This window comes from Pinus tabuliformis, chromosome J, assembly GCF_031772625.1.
Source record: "Pinus tabuliformis cultivar Carrire ecotype Pingquan chromosome J, CPIR1, whole genome shotgun sequence".
Lineage (NCBI taxonomy): Eukaryota > Viridiplantae > Streptophyta > Pinopsida > Pinales > Pinaceae > Pinus > Pinus tabuliformis.
The window spans coordinates 676,320,079-676,340,578 of NC_142295.1; the positions used below are offsets into that span (position 1 = coordinate 676,320,079).

General features: G+C 39.7%; 1 protein-coding gene across 1 annotated transcript in view; it reads right to left on the bottom strand.

The window, feature by feature from the left end:
* Window positions 1-20,225, bottom strand: part of LOC149228665 (HEAT repeat-containing protein) — a 253,780-nt gene extending 233,555 nt beyond the window's left edge. Inside the window, exons 1-3 of the mRNA XM_089378318.1 lie at window positions 20,081-20,225; window positions 19,529-19,778; window positions 1,793-1,948 (exon numbers count right to left, since the gene is read on the bottom strand). Of these exons, the coding sequence (XP_089234444.1) occupies window positions 1,793-1,948; window positions 19,529-19,727 (355 nt within the window). The 5' untranslated portion in view covers window positions 19,728-19,778; window positions 20,081-20,225. The remainder of the gene's footprint in view (window positions 1-1,792; window positions 1,949-19,528; window positions 19,779-20,080) is intronic.
* Between the last annotated feature and the right edge of the window lie 275 nt (window positions 20,226-20,500).

Here is a 20,500-nt window from a genome sequence, read left to right on the forward strand (position 1 = left end):
CTCTCGGAATAACTAGAATCTTTGTTAAGAATTTCTCCGGAAATTCTATCAATTTTCCTATTGAAACCCAATTGTTGGTGTCCTCCACAGTATCGCTGCGCCCTTACTCTCACTACAATTCATTGCATCTCCAAATGCCCCATTGACTTGCTCTTATAATCTCTCGTGGACGATTCAACGTCCACGATCTAACTCCAATTGATGGCTAAGATTTTCTTGACCCCTTCTCATGACTTTTCTAGAAGTCTCTAGAGAAAATCAATTTTGTCTCAATTAATCTGATTTAATTAGCCAATTTTCCTAGGTTAGACTTCGGAAAATAATTAAAAACTGGCTACTTAATCTAATTAAGGCATTTCCCTTATAAAAAAATTATGGGTCTTGGAGATAATTATCCTCGTGTTCCTTAGCCTCGTAGACACCAATAGAGACTAGAACACATGTCTGAGATACAAAAACTAACAAGAAAAAGTTGGGTTTTCTGCTCCTCATCTGTATCATATTCTCAGAGTGATTAAAAGGGAATTTCTAGTGCTGGAATGGTATTCTTGTAAGCACATATATAGGGAGCTCAACAGTCTTGTCGATTGCCTTTCAAAAGATGTTGTACATGGTCCAATCGGAAGGCTCAAGATCCACAAATTCATTGAAGGGCAGGCCCATGAGCCAGTGGTAATCAATCTGTAATAATCTATGCATACAGTTTTGCTTTTTTGCTACAGTTATAAAAGATGATCACAGTATCAAGAATGATGTATATTTTGAACAATCATGTCAAAAAATAAGTACAGATACATTTTCTTTCTTGAAAAAACAGTCTAACAACGGACCTTTCTAAAGAGAGCATGCCCGGATGATCCATCAAGTAGGATTCCACTTCCAAACAAATCAATTACATTACCGTCACGTAAAGAAGAGAAACTCAAGGGTTCGAGATCGAGTCGAAGAGGGCACATTGGCAATTACAAACTTACAATCAAGAGGGTTCGAGCTCTGAGCGCCAAAGAATGAAAAGCGAAAGCAGCAGGGCAAGAGTGTAATACCATGTGGCACGGCGGGAATGTGTGCAGCCGACTTTTACCTCAAACCCCTAGTGATTTTTTACTTCAAACCTCATAAAATATTCAGAAAAAATCACCTTGAAATTGATGTTGGGGTTCAAATTCAAGCCAATTCGAATTTGTTCAAGTTCAACTTGAGGTTCAGCTAACCTGAACGAATTTAAATTTTTTTCAGGTTCAACAAATTTTGAACATCAAGGTTCGAGTTCACCAAATTTTGAACATCAAGGTTCGAGTTCACCAAACCCTATGATATAGTTTTTTATTAGACATTTTTACTCAAATTCACATAAAATTCAAGATCTCGAACACAAAATAGTATCATACAATTAATGTGATATGCATGTTCCCATTTTTACTCATTTACGAATTCCATAATCAATTGATGTGCTATCCTTTAGTAACTGTAAACAAGCTTAACATGAGAATGTACATGCACTTCTTCGTACATCTATTAATATGAGTAAAGATATGCAGTACTATTGTTAGAGACACAAGACCGAATAATATATTTGCTAATAGACAGTAAACCATTAAACTCTGAGTGGCATGACAAGAATCATTTCAATTCATCTATCATTATTGAAACACCTAAGTCATATCCCTTAACAAATTTTTATATGACAATGCAAGAAACAAATGTAATATTTTTTTTGGCATAACTATATACTCAAAGCTTGAATATGGAACAGTTCGTACATGAGATAAATATCAAGTTCAAGTATACTGACCATCTAAATCTTCACATGCAGAAGCCACTGCTCTTTTTTCCAATTCAGTCTTCAGTTTCATAATATCCTCTTGAGCTAAGCGCAGTTCATATTCAGTAATTGCAACTTTCTCATCTAATGCTTCCTTCTCCTTCAGTAAACTTTGTGGATCCAGCACTGAATAACATAGAGATAATCAAATTGATTATAGGCAACACACGATACTTCAGAGAGAAGAAACACGGCAAATTAAACATGTTATTGAATGCAGAAACTTATACCATGTTGAGTAGAACTGAAATGTGCAGTTTTTGACACTGAAGGAATTTATAAATTATTGCATTAGATGCAACAAATCAATTTGACCTAAGATTGACTAGTACCATTGCCAAGATCTAAATTTGACCTAATATCTAATATTGACTAGCAGCATTGCCAACATCTGGCAATAAATTCAATAAAGAAGATAGTTTCTGGTGCAGAAACACGAAAGGCCCTGACAGCAGTGGTACATGAATATTTTGATAACTGAATTGCAGTGAATCCTTAAATGCATTATAAAATCTTACTTGATAGGAAAATGCAGTTAACAGGGAAGTTATTATGCAAGTGTGGGAGTACTTCATATATGAATGCAAGAGTGGCACATGCATGGGGGATCATTCTAGATCTCGAAGGAAACCAAGAAATTGTCTTTGCCTAGAGATCAGGTGAGACCACCAATAATCAAATGGAGGTTTTGGTACTAGTTGATGATTTTGAAGCAGAAGTGAATCGATCAAATCTTGGTGAATGGGGATTAATCTGTAATAATTCATCATGAGCATTATCAATCGATCCATCAAGCTAATCCTGTGAGCAGGCGAGTTATCAAAGCTCAAATCCTGGTGAAAACTTTTGAATTCATTGATTATTATCAGGTTCTAAGAATTCATGTTTCCTCTGTGGATAACCAAAGAAAAAGAGAGAATTTATTTAATCATAAGAAAAAATGGGGGAGCCTAGGTCAATGATACAAATATCATCCTTGCAAGGATGGGACAGGTGAATTCATGTGGGATATCCCTTCAAACAGTCTAAAGTTTGTTTGTTGTTGCTGGTCTAATTCCTCCTTTTGGCATTCAGCTTCAGATGAAGAGAGAGAGCCTTGGAAGTATTGCATTCTGATAAAGGCTCAATCTCACCATTATGCCTTGTAGTCAGTTGGTCAGCTTGGTTTAGTTCTAATTCAATGGGCAATGCACATGGTCATTCAGAATGTTGTACCATCTTTGAGCATTATGAACTACGGTGGGCAATTCAAAAATGTGAAAGGCATAATGGGAAGACCCAGGAATGTTTATTGTTATATGTCCAGTAATGGAAAGGATGGAGAAGAGGATGGGAGAGAAGATATGCTCTAGAGGCTTAGGCAACACAAATAATCCAAAATGGGATCATTATAAAATCTGTCATCTATCTCGGTGCTTTCTAAGTAAAAAAACTAGACAAATTAAGTCATGGAGCCCATTTTAGAGGAGGCATGTCCTGTTACCCCCCACATGTGGGTAGTATTCATAGGGGAAAAATTTTCTCCTAGACGGTCCTTAGCCGGCAGCCCGCAGCCCCTTGCAGCCACCAGATAACTTGATGTGCCACTATCTCCGCCACCTAAACCAGCCATGCGGTCTCTCGCCCATCTGTTATGATCGTATGTTTGAAGGTGGGCCTCCCAACCCCGAAGCTATGGCTTTTCATTGTGCAGTTGAGTATTTTTGTTTACTTATCATGGACACTTTTGGGCATGGATTAGTGGGGGGATTCAGCGGAAAGAGTGGGCTAGGTCTGTACTCTTGTCTCCTTGACCTGATTTGATGGTTAACCATGTACCCTAGTCCTGTGGGATCTCCTTTATTGGCTATTAGCTTTAGGGGTGGCACTACACAGGAAACCCTGATTTTGGTAGCGTGGTCCCGCTTCCCAACACCACATACATCACCCGCCTCCACTCATTATAACCCCATTCACCATATCTCCCATCTGGGTCCATATTTGTTCATTGGATCCACAAGGGGTTAGCCTCCCCCTCCCCCTCCCCTTATCCACACCTTGGGTCGGGCCTAAAACGATGCCCAGAGGTTGATGCAGCTAAAAGAAAAGGAACAAGCATAATTTAGCCACTCTCAACAAGAAACGTACCATAAAATGCAAAAGATAGTCGGGATATACATATTTAGCACATGTGCAAAAGCCAAACATGAACTCTACCCCTATCATTATGGCCATCACTCTGGTTCCTAGGGTCCCTCATATTGACCCTTTTCATCATTAAGGAACCGATGATTGTCCCAACCCCTGGTGGGCAATGAAGTGCCCCACCTTAAGGGGGTAATCACTGCTAAATACTACACATCATGCTCTCATCCCCTGGAGCCCCGAGCAGTTATGAAGAAAAATCAATCGAAGGAAAAAGGCATATGAAGAAGGGTGGAAAAACAAAGGTTGGACTAACTCATGTACCACGATTGCTCCCTCCCACACTCATATACCCTAGTGTGGGCTTCCCTTATTATGGCTACCCTTGTACTATGGCATGTGACTTAGAGCCTTCACCTGATGCCACATTCTGTTCCACCATTATATCACATGCTACCTACCAATTGATGGATGACCATGAACATGTCACCCCCTTTAGAGGTAGAAACCACTTAATAGGGTCCTGGGTTAACCCCCTTATTGAGCTTGGAGACACTTGTACATACTAAGCCCACTATGGAAGGGCATGCCACCATGAAGTGTCCATTTGATTTCATGATTTGTAAGCTCTTTTACTCGATTACTCTAATGATTTGTTGTACGAGAAGGCAAGGGGACGCATTGGATCTTATACAGGATTGCAGGTGGGTCTTCGTTTGGGGTTTGGCCTCACTATACGGGGTCCAAACCATGGGCCTCCACCATAACAGAGAGAAGATTGCCACTTCATGGATCCTTCAGTACCGTTCATTGATCACTCGTGTCCCACCTTTTGGGGTGAGGATGATACACCTGAACCACACTGCCTAGTCAGCTTCACACTTGCACCACACACTTGGTAGATGTTCCAGGACCCAGAAGAGGGTGTGTCTCACCATGGGACACAGAGTGAGGGCTTATGACATCATTCTAGCCCTTACAAATGGTATACAGACATTATAAATCCACTTGGAGACCCATAAATATGTCATTGTGCCCCCCACACCTTTTGGAGACACCACATTGGAATTGCTTAAGTATCATGGGGCCACTGCCTTGATCACTATGTTTGGAGCCCATTCTCTCACATTGGCACACTTTGGACTCCACTAGGCGTCTTCAATGGCCCAACGACTCGTTGTATCTACTATTTTCCCTCTTGGGAGGTTTTATCTTTGTATTATTGAACTATCTTGGTGGGCTTGTCACCAAGTCATCTTGCTATTGTAAATTATTTTATTTTTTGGGGCTTAATTAGGCCATTTAGGTTATTCGAACTCCCTTATGGATTGTATAAATAAATGAGAGGTTAATTCATTCCTCTCATCATCACTTGGATTGGATTAGTATCTCTTGTGACTTTTGCAGTTGTTCTCTTGATGCACTATGATGTTTGGATTTTCGCAATTGTCTTTGGAGCTTTTTTCTATACGAAGTTGATGAATGCATATATTGTCTCTCTCTTGTAAGTAAAATTTAATGCTATTCTTGTTATCTTACTTGTCTAATGCATGATATTGTTATCATTATTCTTGTATGGGTTATAAATGAAGTGAAATTCTTCTTGAAACATTCAATAAGTGATTGAATGCATGCATTTCTCTTAGAGAGAGAGGGTGAATGTTCTTGGAGGCCCCTAATAGGTCAAAAGCCTTGAAACTTCATCTCCTTTGCAAATTTGAGGTATAAATCCCTAATAACCTTGGCGTTGCACTTGGAAAGGCTAGTGAAGGTCAATTAGGGCTACTTAGCATATGAAAATTCTCGATCTAGGTGTATCTCGACTCCAATAGGCCCAAGAAGCAAGGCATTGATCCTCGCATTCCTTTGGTGGTCAATATAACCTTCTTTTCTTGCTTTCTTCTAACTCTAGGCCTAACCCTACAAGGCCTCCAATGGCATCACACGAAATCATTTGTAGCCATCAAAAACCCTTGATATTTGGTCTAGAGTTGCACTGGGGCTTCTTGAGGGGTCCTCCAATTTTGAGCTCAATCCAACGGTGGAATCCCAAGATATTGCAAGCCCTAACTTGAAGATCGTTCTTCTCCTTAGGTTCCTTTGGGTTAGTGTCTTCATTTGGATCACTACACTTAAATTCCAAGAGAAAAATTCTCCTTTGATCCTATTCTTCTCCCTAACCTGGGTCAAGTCCATCTATTGTTGATCAACTCCACACCCTTGACCTAGTTTGGCTCCACTTGGGTTCTTTGTGGTCCTACAACTTTGTGACTCAAATTCCACAAGGATTACATAGAAACCATTTCTCCTTTAGGATTCTTAGGTCTAGGTTACATCTTGTTAAGGGATATTCTCCAAACCTAGGTCTAGGTATCCCCTTAGCCCTTCTTAGAGAGCCAATCACCGTGCTTTCAAAGCAAGTAAGCCAATTATCTGAGCCTCTCTTATGAATAGGCTTATGGAATCACTCCACATCGTAGTATTGATCTATCTATCCTCGTGATTCCTCTCATATCGGGACTCCTCCCATCAATGAAAGTCCGTAAAGAGCAGCGAGCTTTAGCTGAGGTGACGGGGGGCTATCGCTCCATTATTGCCACTGGACCTAGTAGTTGCTCTATAGGATCCCCTCCTAGGACCCCTGCTAGTTTGAGTGGTAACAAGTCCTAATTTCAAAATTTGGGATCTGGAACCTTCCTAAGCAATTTTTTGGCATTAAACAGCACTTTTTCAAGTCAAAATTTCATGCGCATAGCTTCCAAGTTCCAAACACTCAACGTTATTCTACACACTAAGACCTTTTCAACAATGCAAAAAATCACCTCAATCAGAGCCCACATATGAAACTTATGCATATTGCAAGTTGACCACCATGATATGAGTGGATACCACATCAGTGCCCATTACTCACACATGTGGGGCTAGCCATTTGTGGACTTTCAGGAAAATCCTAGAAGGTCCAAAACCATATCATTTGTTGAGGTTTGAGGATGTAAAAACCCGAACCCTAGACAATATCTAACCATGTTAAATATAGGGCCACTAGGAGAAGAAGGGATTTCATTCTTTGGCATTATACTTGTTTCATAGTTGAGCAGAGCATCAAAGAGTGGGATTTGAGGGCATAATAGAGGAGGAAAAAGATTTTGTAGTAGCCATTCAGGCCATAGTGAATGCCACTTTCTCTGTATTTGCATTTCCATAATTGATTTTCTATAATTAAAGAAAAGAGAGTAGAGCAGAGACCTCACCTTCTAGCTGGGTTTTCTCCCATATTTGGTTTACCAAGATACATCTTATGTCCATTTATGTGGATGTGTTCTTTTAATCGTTTTTTTCATTTTTTATTTCAATCATTTCTTAAATTCAAGCAATGAGCTAGTAATAAAATCTAGGATCTAAGGAAATAAATTGCATAATATAAGCTTTCATAATATTATAGGATCTATTATGATGAATTGTTCCTATTAAATATCCACAATGGTTTACAAATCATATTGGTATTAGAGAAGTTTTCCTTGGGATATTTATGGAAAGTTGCAAAATATAAGAATTGGCTTTAAGAAGGAAGTCGCAATAACCCTAGCCATTGTGAATGAGTCTATTCATAATGATCCTCAGAATGCAACAAAGAGATTCCCTAGCATGGAAGAGCAAGTTGCTAATATCTTTCGCAACATGGCCCTCCTCATGGCAGCCAACCCTAGAAAGCTAGTTTGGACCTTTCAAGAAGGTTAGTGGATCTAACTCAAAAACTGATCTCAAGTGAAAACACGAGATAGTGAAGACTCAAAAAGGGAGTCAAGGAAAGAGCCTGAGAAAGAGAAAACAAGTTCCGATGCCATTTCTCCTTCACAACCTCTATTCAAAATGGAAGCAAAAGTGGATGTCAAACCCAATCAAGGAGAGATTGATGATGTTAAGTTGAATCATTCATTGCAATAGTTAGAAGTGTATTTCAGTGTCCATAATATAGATGAAGAGTAGAAAAATTCATTTTCCCAATTGAAAATAGAGGGGTCATGCAGTAACCTAGTGGGACAACCACATAAAGACATTTAGTCTGTCCAAGAGAATGCCAACAAATTATGGAAGATGGTGATCATGTTGGGTATCTCTCCAAGTAACCCAAATGTACTTCTTAAGTATTTGGGCAATCTACACTGTCATTTGCACAAGCAAATGATGCTCTTCAACCCTAGGCCCATGTGCAAGCACGATACCTGGAGAACATAGGCCATAAGCAAGGACAACCAAGTGGTTCTAAACGAAAAAACTACCAAGATACTTCCGAGGGGAAGAAGAAGTGGGAATGAAAGGACAAGAAGGCAGTAACCATTGCACATCAATGTAAGGATCTAAACAACCACTACAACAATTGCAATATCACTAATCACATCAAAGATAAGTGTTGAAAGCTACATCTACAATTCAATCCAAAGAAAAGTAAGAAGGGTGCCAAGAAGAAGAACCTACTAGGCAAGGATTCGAGCAACTAGGTGGAGAGCAACAAGGATGTGGATGAGTAGAATGTATGCACCCCAGTGTAAAAGGAGGAATTTCTAAATCGCCTTCATCACAAGGAAGAGAAAAAGAGGACAAAACTCTTCCATATCAAAATCCAGGTCAAAAAAACCAAGGTAGATGCTCTATTCAGTTTTGACTCATAGGCCAATCCCATAGCATATGATCTAGTTAGCAAAATTGGGTTGGAGGTCCATGATCATCTGAGCCCATATTGCTAGATTTTGGGCACTAGACTCAATGCGCACACAATGTTATCAAAACCAAACCAGCGATCGAACCGAAAAACCTTGCAGACCGGGAACTGGTCGAAACCATAATTATAAAAAAAAATTAATAATAATAATAATAATCGGTTTACCAAAAACACATAAATATTCATATTTTAAAGAAAAATATATATATTCATGTGCATCCATATGAATCCAAACCATTTATACACAAATATGCAAAAATTCTCATTTATATAGCAAGTAATAGTGCATATAACCAAAATAGCACTTATCGGAAAACATCATTGAACCAAAAAAGTTAAAAACATCAAGAAACATGCTCTAAAAGGCCTTTATAGTCGAAAATAACATGATAGTATGACACTACAGTCTACAATACTACAGCTACAGCCAACAAGTGCTAATTGTCAATGTCATCAATCATCATCAAAATCATCATCCTAAACTTGACCGACGGATTACTTCACATTGATTTTAGCCGCTAAAGTAAGGTGAAAAACAAGAAATTTTTGCTTTAAATGTACAAGGTGTTATTAATGTTCCTCAAGCCTATAGTTTCCTTTATATATCCCCAAATGCTAATGCAATATCTTCCCATGCAACATAAGAAATAGGTAAAAAAAAATATTAGAAAATATTGACTCAAAACAATTCGAAGGATGATTATGCAACAACCATGAAACATTGAAAACAAACCAAGTAAACAACATAGAAATGCATATCAGTTCCATTGACATTCCTAACAAATACATACATCCATGCCAAAAGGGTTTTTCCAATAGATTTCCTTAGTATAATCTTTGAAAAGGTATTTTGCAAATTCTGGGGTATGCACTAAGCACTAAAGAGCATTATTTATGGAACTAGTATTCCTAAGATTATGTAACATTATTAACCTTATAGGGCCAAATGTAACACAACTATTACCTATTCCCTCTAATTTGTTTAATGATGAACTCAAACGGTGAACCATTAATAAGTCTAGGTCAAAAAATCTTCAAAGTACTATTGCTTAAGATTAGACTACTTTCAAGATATGTTTTTGAGCTAGAAGTTTCAACTAGGAATAGAGATAATTCATTTCCAACTACTCTAAAAAAGGGAAGAAAATCAATAGGAAATCCCTAACATTACATCATAAATTTGATGTTTATAATTTGTCAAACAATTAAAATTTGGAAGTAGCATAACTTGAGTTTTGAGCTCTACTTAATTTAGGATAACAACCTAATACAAACATGTAATAGACACTGTAGTATTGCATGCAATTTCAACATCAAGTTTGAACTTTGGACTGGCGAAACCAGCCTCCAAACCGGAATAGGCCCAGTTCGGTACATTTGATGTCTATAATTTGTCAAACAATTAAAATTTGGAAGTAGCATTTTGAGCTCTACTTAATTTATGATGACAAACTAATACAAACATGTAATAGACCCTATAGTATTACATGCAATTTCAACATCAAGTTTGAACTTTGGACCGGCGAAACCAGCCTCCGAACTGGAATAGGCCTAGTTCGGTACCGAATCGGCCTATTCTAGTTCGGAGGCCCGGTTTGGAGCGGAATTTGGCCCAAAATAGCTGAACCAGTCGGTTCTTTAGGTTCTAGTCTGATTCTGATAACATTGTGCGTACACACGCCAGATCTCGTAACAGTCTCAAATTAACTTTATACTTGCTAATTAACTAAAACAGACTGATGTGCCAAAACTTTACACAGCGAAAACTTTAAAACTAGTAATCAATTCATGTACAGTGACACAAAATTTCAGCCTCTAAATCACAATTCTTATTAGTCCTTCAACAAGAATCTAGGGCTCCCATACAAGGGAAAATGGCCATTTTACAATACTCAATAAAATGTCAAATACAAGGGAGAACTTACACAAAAAAACCTTGTTTTGACCCACAAAAAATTACTCAGAGAAATGACACCTAAAGGAGAACCTATAACTAGGCCCCCTGGAGATTATGGTTGCCTGAAAACTCAAATGTTGAACTGGATTCGGCCCTAAGACAAACTTGGCCTCCTTGAAGTGCACTAGACCCCCTCTCCCTGCTCACAATCTCTCTGGCAATTGTATGGCCCGTGCACCTGTCAAATCGACCCAAGGAAAAAACTCGGCCTCCATAACAAAGTGGCCCCCTCGCTCGGTCCTTCTCTTCCTGCTCGACTTCCCTTGAATATCTTTGGGAATCTCCCCCAGCAATTCCTCGTTAATATTCTTCATTCAACTAGAGCCTCTTGGCCCTCCACAGGCCCTCAAGATGCTCTCTTGCCAACTACTCTCCATAGGCCCTCAAGGGGTATGAGCCCTACTCGACCTTCTCCTCCACAAGATGCTCTTTTGTCAACTACCTTCCACAAGCCCTCTCAATCCTCAAGGGGCTTGAGGCCCACCTGGCCTTCTCCTCCACAAGATGTGCTCTTGTCAACCACCGTAGGCCCTCTCGACCCTCCACAAGCCTTCTTGACCCTCTACAAGTCTAAAGCCTATTCGGCTTTCTCCTCTTCAAGATGCTCTCTTATCAACCACGAGAATGAATCACTCACCTTTTCCAAAGGTTGCAATACCATGGGTTATTAAAATACCATGGCTCATCATAATACTAGGGGTATATGGGTGCAAAGCCCCATCACTTCGCCCACACATGAGAATACTCACGATGCTACCCGAAACATCAACACTCCCTCTTAGCAAGAGATGTATTCTCACAACACCCCCTAGAAGTGGCTCTGCCTTTGAATCTGGAACACATTTCCACCCTTGATCTGCTACCACAGTTGCTCCATATGACAGAAGTAATTCTTGTTGTATGATAAGGACACCCTTCTTCGAAGACATCCTGCTCCTAAAAGCTTCCCGCTCCTAAGCATCTTGCATGGCCATCTTGTACCATGACTTCCTGAACCTAAAGGTTGTCTTCCTCTGAGCTACTTACTCTCTCTAAAGACCGACTCCCTCCTAAGTCTACTCACTCCCTCTGAATCCTAACTCCCTCTGAATCCAGATCACAATCCTTCTCAGCCCTCAAGGTCTCTTCTTAACCTTCACTCCGAGTTTCTCACTCGAATCTCCAATGGCTATCTCAGCCCTCTGACCATCTCGATCGTGCCTTCTCAGTGCCTCTCCTATCACAGGAATAAATATGGCCCTTACCCGGCCCCTCCAATCTCAAGTCTCTTCACAAAAGCTTCACATCTAGATCATAATGAATCTCTCATTCATTTTTCTCTATCTACAAACCAAGTTGTAAGTGTCCACAACTCCTTGAGTGAGCCATCTGCTCCATGTCTCACTAGGGTGGTTGATCTTGGCCCTCATAGCCCATACAAGTAGTCTACCATACTTAGCCAACTCTCAAACACGGATAGAAGATTTCTCAATGCCTTTTGTCTAAACTATGGGAAAATATTAAAACTAAGTTGAAGACAACATTCCATCTACAAACAAATTGTTAGACAAAAGTAGTCAACGTGACTTTGGTTCAACTTTTGAGGGGTTACAACAAAAAACATCCAAAGATCTAGAATGAAAATATGACCTACATTCAACACTCTTATAAAAAAGAGCGCATACTTCTACCAATAAGTCCCTTTTTGAAACATTTTTTACGTATATTCCACCTTCGCCCTTGGATGTTGTCTATGAACAAAAAGGAGTGAGGGATGATATTACGGTAGAAGCATTGAAAGCGGAGAAGTTTGTTGAAAAGATTAGGCAAATAGTTCTACAAGTACAAGAGACGCTGAAAAAAAGTAACAAGAAAAGTACAAGGGCCAACATGATAAGCACAAAATAGAGAAATCATTCAAATTGGGAGACAGAGTTTGGTTACAACTAAGTAAAGACTAAGGGGTCTTCATAAGAAGATGAAGGCTTTGTGGTATGGTCATTTGAAGTAATGGAGAAAGTGCGTGGTAATGTCTATAGACTCAATCTACTCGCATATATAAGCTTTAATCAATAGATAATATGGACAATCTAAAACTCTATGAGCCTTATGTTACCTCTCAAACTAGGAGGGGATCCTATGGGAAATTACTAGGTCGAGGCAACAATGGAGTGATAACCCACTGTCACCTTAGCTAAAGCTCCTTGCTCTTTACAGACTTTCATTGATGGGAGGAGTGTCGGTATGAAAGGAATCACCAGGATAAATGGACCAATGATAAGATATGGGGTGATCCCTAAGGCCTATTCACAAGAGAGACTCAGTTATATAGCTTCCTTACTTGAAAAGCAAGGCGATAGGGTCTCTAGGAAGGGCTAAGAGGATTCTTGAGGCTAGGGTTTGGGAATATATCTTGTCAAGAGGGTTTCTAGACCAAAGAATCCTTATGGAGAATTGGCCTTTATGTGATCTTTGTGAAATTAGAGTTGTAGAGTTGTGGGACCACGCACGACCAAGTTGACCCTAAATTAGGTCAAGGGTATGGAGTTGATCAACCAAGGAGGGGCTTGACCTAATTAGGGAAGAGAGGAGGATCAAAGGACAAGTTTTCTTTTGAGATTTGCATGCAAAGATCCTAATGAGGTCACTAACCCAAATCAACCTAGGGCAAGGAATGGTCTTGTGGCTAGGTCTTGTTATATCTCGGGATTCCACTGTCGGAATTGCTTGAAATTTGGAGGACCACTTGAGCAAACAACACCGCAGTAGTGGACCAATTTTCAAGGGTTTGGGATGGCTACAAATGATTTTGTGTGATGCCCTAGGAGACCTTCTGGGGTTAGGCCTAGAATTGGAAGAAATGAAGAAAAGAAAGGTTATTTTGACCATTCAAGGGCTACGAGGATCAGTGCCTTATTGCTTGGGCTTAATGGAGTCAAGATACACATAGATTGAGAATTTTCATAAGCTAAGGAGCCCTAATTGATCTTTGCTAGCCTCTCCAAGAGCAACAACTAGGTCAATAGGAATTTATACTTCAAATTTGAAAAGGAGACAAAGTTTCGAGGTCTTCAACCTAAGAGGTGCCTCTAGGAACATTCACCCAATCCCTCAAATCCCAATGCATGCATTTAATCATTTATTCAAGATCCTAGAAGAATTTCGCATCACATTAACCCATAGTACATACATGAACAATGATAACAATATACATGCATTTGACAAGATAACAAGGATGGCATCAAAAATTTGACTTACATGAGAGAGAGAGAGAGTATATCCATTTATCAACTTTGCATTAGAAAGAAGCTCCAAAGACAATAGAGAAAATCCAAACATCATAGAGCATCAAGAACGCTCCAAAAACTTAGCCCAACGAAAAGTGTGAAAATCTCTCAAGATATACTAATCCAATCCAAGTGATGATGAATGAGAGAGAATGCCTCTCTTTTATTTATACAATCCTCTAAGGGATTCGAATGGCCCAATTTGGACTAATAATGCCCCTAAAATAAAATAATGTGCATAATAACAATACTTTTGGTGACAAGCCCACCAAATAGCTCCAAAACATAAAAATAAGCCTCTCAAGAGGGAAAAATAATCAACATAATGAGTTGTTGGGCCATTGAGAAGGCCTAATGAAGTCCAAAGTATGCCATGGTGAGAGAATGGACTCCAAACATAGTGGAAAAGGGATTGGCCCCTTGTTTTTTCCAAGCAAGTCATTGTGTTGCTCCCAGGTGGGTGTGGGGGCACGATGACATCCTCATGGGTCTCCAAGTAGATCGAAAATGCCTGTAAACCATTTGTAAGGGTTGGGATGATGACATAAGCCCTCCCTCTGTCTCCTACAGTGAGACACATCCTCATCTGGACCCTAGAACCTTTGCCAAGTGTGTGGTGCAAGTGTGTAGTCGGTTGGGCATAGGGATCCAAGTGCATCTTCCTCATCCAAAGGTGGAACACGAGCAATATCTGAAGGGTGTTGGGAATCCATGAAGTGCTCTCTGCTTAGGTGGAGGCCTATGCCTCTCAACGCTCACCCTACAAGTGCCAATGTGGCCCTCTAGAGGGCTCAAACCCCGTATAGGGAGACCAAATCCCAAATGGAGACCCGCCTACATTCTTGCATAAGGTCCAATGCATCCCCTGGCCCTCCAATACGACAAATCATCAAAATAATTAAGAAAAAGAGTTTCGAAATCATGGATCCAAGTGGGCACTTCATAGTGGCATGCCCTTCCATAATGGGCTTTGGCATGTACAAGTGTCTCCACGCTTAATAAGAGGGTTAAACAAGGACCACATTAGGTGGCTTCGCCCTTTAAAGGGGGTGACATGTCCATGGTAGTCCTTCCAATGGTGGGTGGCATGTGATATAATGATGAGATAGAATGGGGATCAAGGGAAAAACTCCAAGCCACATGTTAGGGAACAAGGCTAGTTATAATAAGGTAAGCCCACACCTGAATGTATGAGTATAAGAGGGAGCAATCGTGGTACATAAGTTACCCCGGCCCTTGTTTTTCCACCCTTCTTCATATTCCTTTTGTCTTTATTGATTTTTCTTCATAACTGCTCGAGGCTCCAGGGAATGAGAGCATGATGTGTGGTATATAGCAATAGGTACCCCCCCCCTTTAGGCGGGGCATTTCATTGCCCACTAGTGCTTGGGACTATCATGGGTTACTCAATGTGGAGAGGGCTCATCTAGGGCCCATAGGAACGAAGGTGATGGCCATGGATAAGGGATAAAGCTTATGATTGGCTTTTGCCCACGTGCTAAATTTGTATGTCCCAAACATCTTTTGCATTGTATGGTACATTTCCTGTTGAGAGTGGCCAAATTATGCTTTTTCTTTCCTTTTTAGCTGCATCAACCTCTGAGGCATTGTTCTAGGCACGACCCAAAGTGTAGATAAGGGGAAGGGGAAGTTGACCCCTTGTGGACCCAATGGACACATGTGGACCAGGATGGGAAATATGATGAATGGGATTATAATGAGCAGAGGGGAGTGATGTATATGGCACGGGAAGAGGGGCCACACAACCAAAATCAGGATTTTCCATGTAGTGTTAGACCTAAAGCCGACAACCAGTAAAGGAGATCCCACGAGACTAGGATACAAGGCTAACCATCAAATTGGGCAGAGGAAACAAGAGTACAAACCCAGCCCATTCTTTCCGCCGAACCCCCCAACCAATCCGTGCCCAAAAGTGTCCATGAAAAGTAAACAATATTACTCAACTACACTAATGAAAAGTCATACCTTTGGGGTCGAGAGGCCCACCTTCAAACATACGATCATAACAAATGGGCGAGGGACCACATGGTTAGTTCAGGTAGCGGAGATAGTGGCACATCAAGTTATCTGGTGGTTGCAAGGGGTTGTTGGCTACCGGCTGAGTACCATCTAGAAAAATTCTCCTATGCATACTACCCACAAGTAGTGGGTGAACACCTTCCACGTTGGATCAAGGACTTAGCACCAAAAACTCAAGCAAAGTTGGCAAACTACACATTCTTTCAAAAGAAGTCCAAAACTACAAGATCAGGTTGAAAGCACAACTTCTAGGCAAGGCAAAATGGTACTCCAAAGAGAAGTAGAGAAAAATGTCATCACCCCATTCAATTAAATATTTTGGGGACGAAAAGCGTCCTAAATGGGGAAGTATGATCTGGATTAAATCATTATATAAATTTTCATCTATCCTAGTACTTTTGAGTGGAAAAACTAGAGGAATTGGCTTGCAAGGCCCATTTTAGTGACATGTCCCAATTTGGAAATTTCGGGTTTGGAAACTTCATAAGCCATTTTGGGGCAACAAATGGCACTTTTGGGGTCAATGCTTTTTGGGCATAGCCTCAAGCCCCTTTATGATGTTCTACACATTGAGATCTTTCCAATAGTGCAAAATCACCTCAATTAGAGCTCCTATGCAAAAGTTATGCCTCCCATATGTGGGGTTAGCCACGTGTGTACATTCAAGGAGATTCTGGAAGGTCCAAAACCTTATCACCAAGTGGGGGTTGAGGATGCAAAATCCCTAACTCTAGATGGCTATCAAGCTATGTTAATCAGCAAGTCACTAGGAGAAGGGGTTCCATTCTTTAGCATTGTACTTGTTCAGTAGTTGAGCAAAGCATTTAGGAGTGTGATTTAAGAGCATAATAGAGGAGGAAAAGGAATTTGTAGCAACCATTCAAGCTTGTCCCATAGTTGAGCAAAGCATTTAGGAGTGGGATTTTAGAGCGCAACAAAGGAAAATGATTTTGTAGCAACCATTCAAGCTATAGTGCAAAAGGGGATTCAATAGTGAGTGCCTCGAGTGGATGATAATGCTTATAGACTCAAGCTACCCCCATATATGTGTATTTACTCAGTGGTAAATGTGGAGAATCTAAAACTCTATGAACCTTCCATGTTGGATCAAGAAACTAAGAAACAAGTGGAACCTACCATAAGGGTCGTAGCACCAAACGCTCAAGCAAAATTGGCAAAAGATACATTCTTGCAAAAGAAGTCCAAAACTACCAAATTGGATTGAAAATTCAACATTTACGAAAGGCAAAATGGTACTCCAAAAGACGGTAAAGAAAAATTTCCTCACCTCATTCAATAAAATCTTTTGGGGACCAAAAGTATCCCTAAATGGGGAGGTATGATCCAAAATGAATCACTATCTAAATTTTCATCTATCTTGATACTTTTGGGTGGAAAAACCAAAGGAATTGGTTTGCAAGGCCCATTTCAGTGGTAGTTCCCACTTTGGAAATTTGGGGTTTGGAACCTTCTTGAGCCATTTTGAGGCAACAAATGGCACTTTTGGGGTCAAAATTTTGTAGGCATAGCTCCAAGGCCCTCATTGTTGCTCTACACACCGAGACTTTTCCAACAATGAAAAATCACCTCAATCAAATCTTGTATGCGGAAGTTATACCTCCCACAGCCCTCATTATTGCTCTACACACCGAGACTTTTCCAACAATGAAAAAATCACCTCAATCAAATCTTGTATGCGGAAGTTATACCTCCCACAAGTTGAACCACCTTGTTGACCACCATGGTAAGAGTGGATGCCATGTCAACCCCCATAACTCACACATGTGGGATTGGCCATGTAAACTTTCAAGAAGATTTTGCAAGGTCAAAAACATTATCACTAATTGGGGGTTGAAGAGGCAAAAGCCCTAACCCTAGATGGCTATCAAGCTATGTTTAACACTGAGCCGCTAGGAGAAGTGGTTCCATTCTTTGAATCTTTAGCATTGTACTTGTTCCATAGTTGAGCAAAGCATTTAGGAGTAGGATTTCAGAGCATAACAAAGGAGGGAAAGGATTCTATAGCAACCATTCAAGCTTGTTGCATAGTTGAGCTAAGCATTTAGGAGCGGAATTTGAGAGCACAACAAGGGAGGAAAAATATTTTGTAGCAACCATTCAGGCTATAGTATCAAAGGCAACTCCATAGTGAGTGCCTCTTTCTTCGTATTTGGATTTCCACAACGAAAGAAAAGAGAGCAGAGCATAGGCCCCCCCTTCTAGCTAGGTTTTTTCCCCTATTGGGTTCCCCTTGATACATCTTGTGTTCATTTGTGTGGATGGTGTGCTCCTTTGTTCATTCCTTTCAATTTTATTGCTCATAAGTTCAAGCAATAAGCTAGTAATAATTAATCAGAGAAATAAGAAAATAAATTGCATAATCTAAGATTTCAGGATATTATAAAATCTGTTGCGACAAACTATTCCAATGGAATATCCATGGCAATTTACAGATAAGCAAAGGCAGCTTACAGGCATAAACTCCCACGTAGAGTCACTCAAAAACAAGCAAATGCAGTTTGAAATCTATATGGTAAATGATACTCGGAGGATGGAAAAAAAATGGAAGAGAGTGAATGGGCTGCAGGGAAAGAGATAAGAAGCTCTAAATGGAGAAAAGGTCTGCTGTTGAGATCATTCAGCCAGTGGCTCCTCCGAGTTTTTTCTGTTGGGTCTTCTGAAATGGAAGATATGATAGCTTGGGAAGAAAATACAGTCAGGATTCAGTACAAGAAAAGAAGCAATCCCTTGGCATTCAGACATTCAATGTTGGTAGCAAACTGAGAGCTCTTAGTGGGCATGCACTTTTTTTAATTTCTGAAAATTGCAATGATCTGTAAATTTGCATTTTTGTTAAGGCAGTTTGTATGGCAATATACGTGTCAAGTAGATAGTGGTAGATCTAGAACTTTAGGACTAGTACTACTACAGATAGTAAATGGTAGTACTGAATGTTTGAGAAAATTTCTAATGCTCGAGACAGTTTGTCTATGTAATTGTATTATCCTCCTGGACGGCTTAGCCATAGGCATAATTTAATATAAAGATACCCGTTTCGTTCCACACACACAGTAGATAATAGTGCTGATTTTTTGAGAAATTTTTCTGTGCTCAAGACAGTTGTATTATCCTGCTGGACCTTGGCTACAGGCATATTTTAATACAAAAATACCCGTTTATGTCTCTCTCTCTCTCATACAGACACATGCAGGACGGTCTGCATTGTTCTTCCCAGATGCTATGTTTCCGTCAATTTCTTAACAACAATGCAGGATCTTGTATTTAATGTTTTCAAAAAAAAACAAATAGAATTGCATATCAATACTATCGCCACAAGTGCTAATTTTTCTTGCATTGGAATTGGGGTGCATCAGAAAACATATGATTTTCAAATTTTGCCTACGTTATACCCAACATTCCTCACAATCAAGCCATATTTTCAACCATCCATTCATCAATGACGACAGCACAGACTACCTTGAGAAATTAACCCCAACAAGAAGAAGATATCAAGGAAACATTTTTTTACCCAAAAACCAGACTTCAAGGTAACTAATTTCATCCCAATGAAATCCAGGAATTAAGGAAGCACAACTCACCTCGCAAATCATGCAATCGAGAAATCTGATCCGGCGGAAACATGTTTGTATCAGCAAAAAACTCTATAAGTCTAGTCGCGTGGCCTTCCCGCCCATCTTCAAGAAGCTCGTGCAATAACTCAAATGCCGTCAGCAAATAATTCTCTTCTAGTAGAAAATTCACCACACAGTTACACAGCGAGGCCTGTTCCACCTCCATGCTCCCATAAATCTGACAGATCCCTTCACTCGGACTTGGGACGCGTCAAATCTGTAAATTAAATTAAATTCTTACCAGTGAAATTGAAACCCTGTGAATGTAAAGATCTGAAAAGCTTGTCATGCAAAATTGATACGCGTAGCTAAATCCACAATAAGAAAAACGGGTTCAAACTGCCGCATGAGATGCGGTGGGCATCGCTAGTCCTGCGAATAGAACCAGATCTAGAAGCCGTTCTATGGTGGCACTCGAAAGAAAATTAGGATGAAACTGCAGAGGACAGACAAGGAAGCAACCTGATCTATAAATTAGAGTGACATTTAAATAACAAAATGTGCCAAAAATGTGAAAACCTTTACGTTCCGCTTCCACTTCCGGTTGCCCTTTACAGATCTGAGTTTACCACGACATAAATTGTGTACTGACTTTTGGGCTGTCGATCAACCTTGAAATTTGAAGTCTTCACACCAACTGAGAGGCTTATGGCAATTTTACAAATTTGTTATGTTTTATCTCAATATTTAGAATTGGTTAGAGTTTCAAGGTAATTTTATCATCGAGTCTATTTATTTTTAAATCGAAGGTAAATGAGGTAATTGTCAATCTTCAATTATGCAATTTAATCCAACTTCCACAAATTTTACATACAATTTGTTAACATTTAGACTAATTCTTGAAAATGTCAAAAGAAAAATTATTAAATTTTAATTTTACTTTACTTAAAAGAGGAATAATCTAAAGTCTTTGTATTTTTTTTTTACTATTTTAACCCA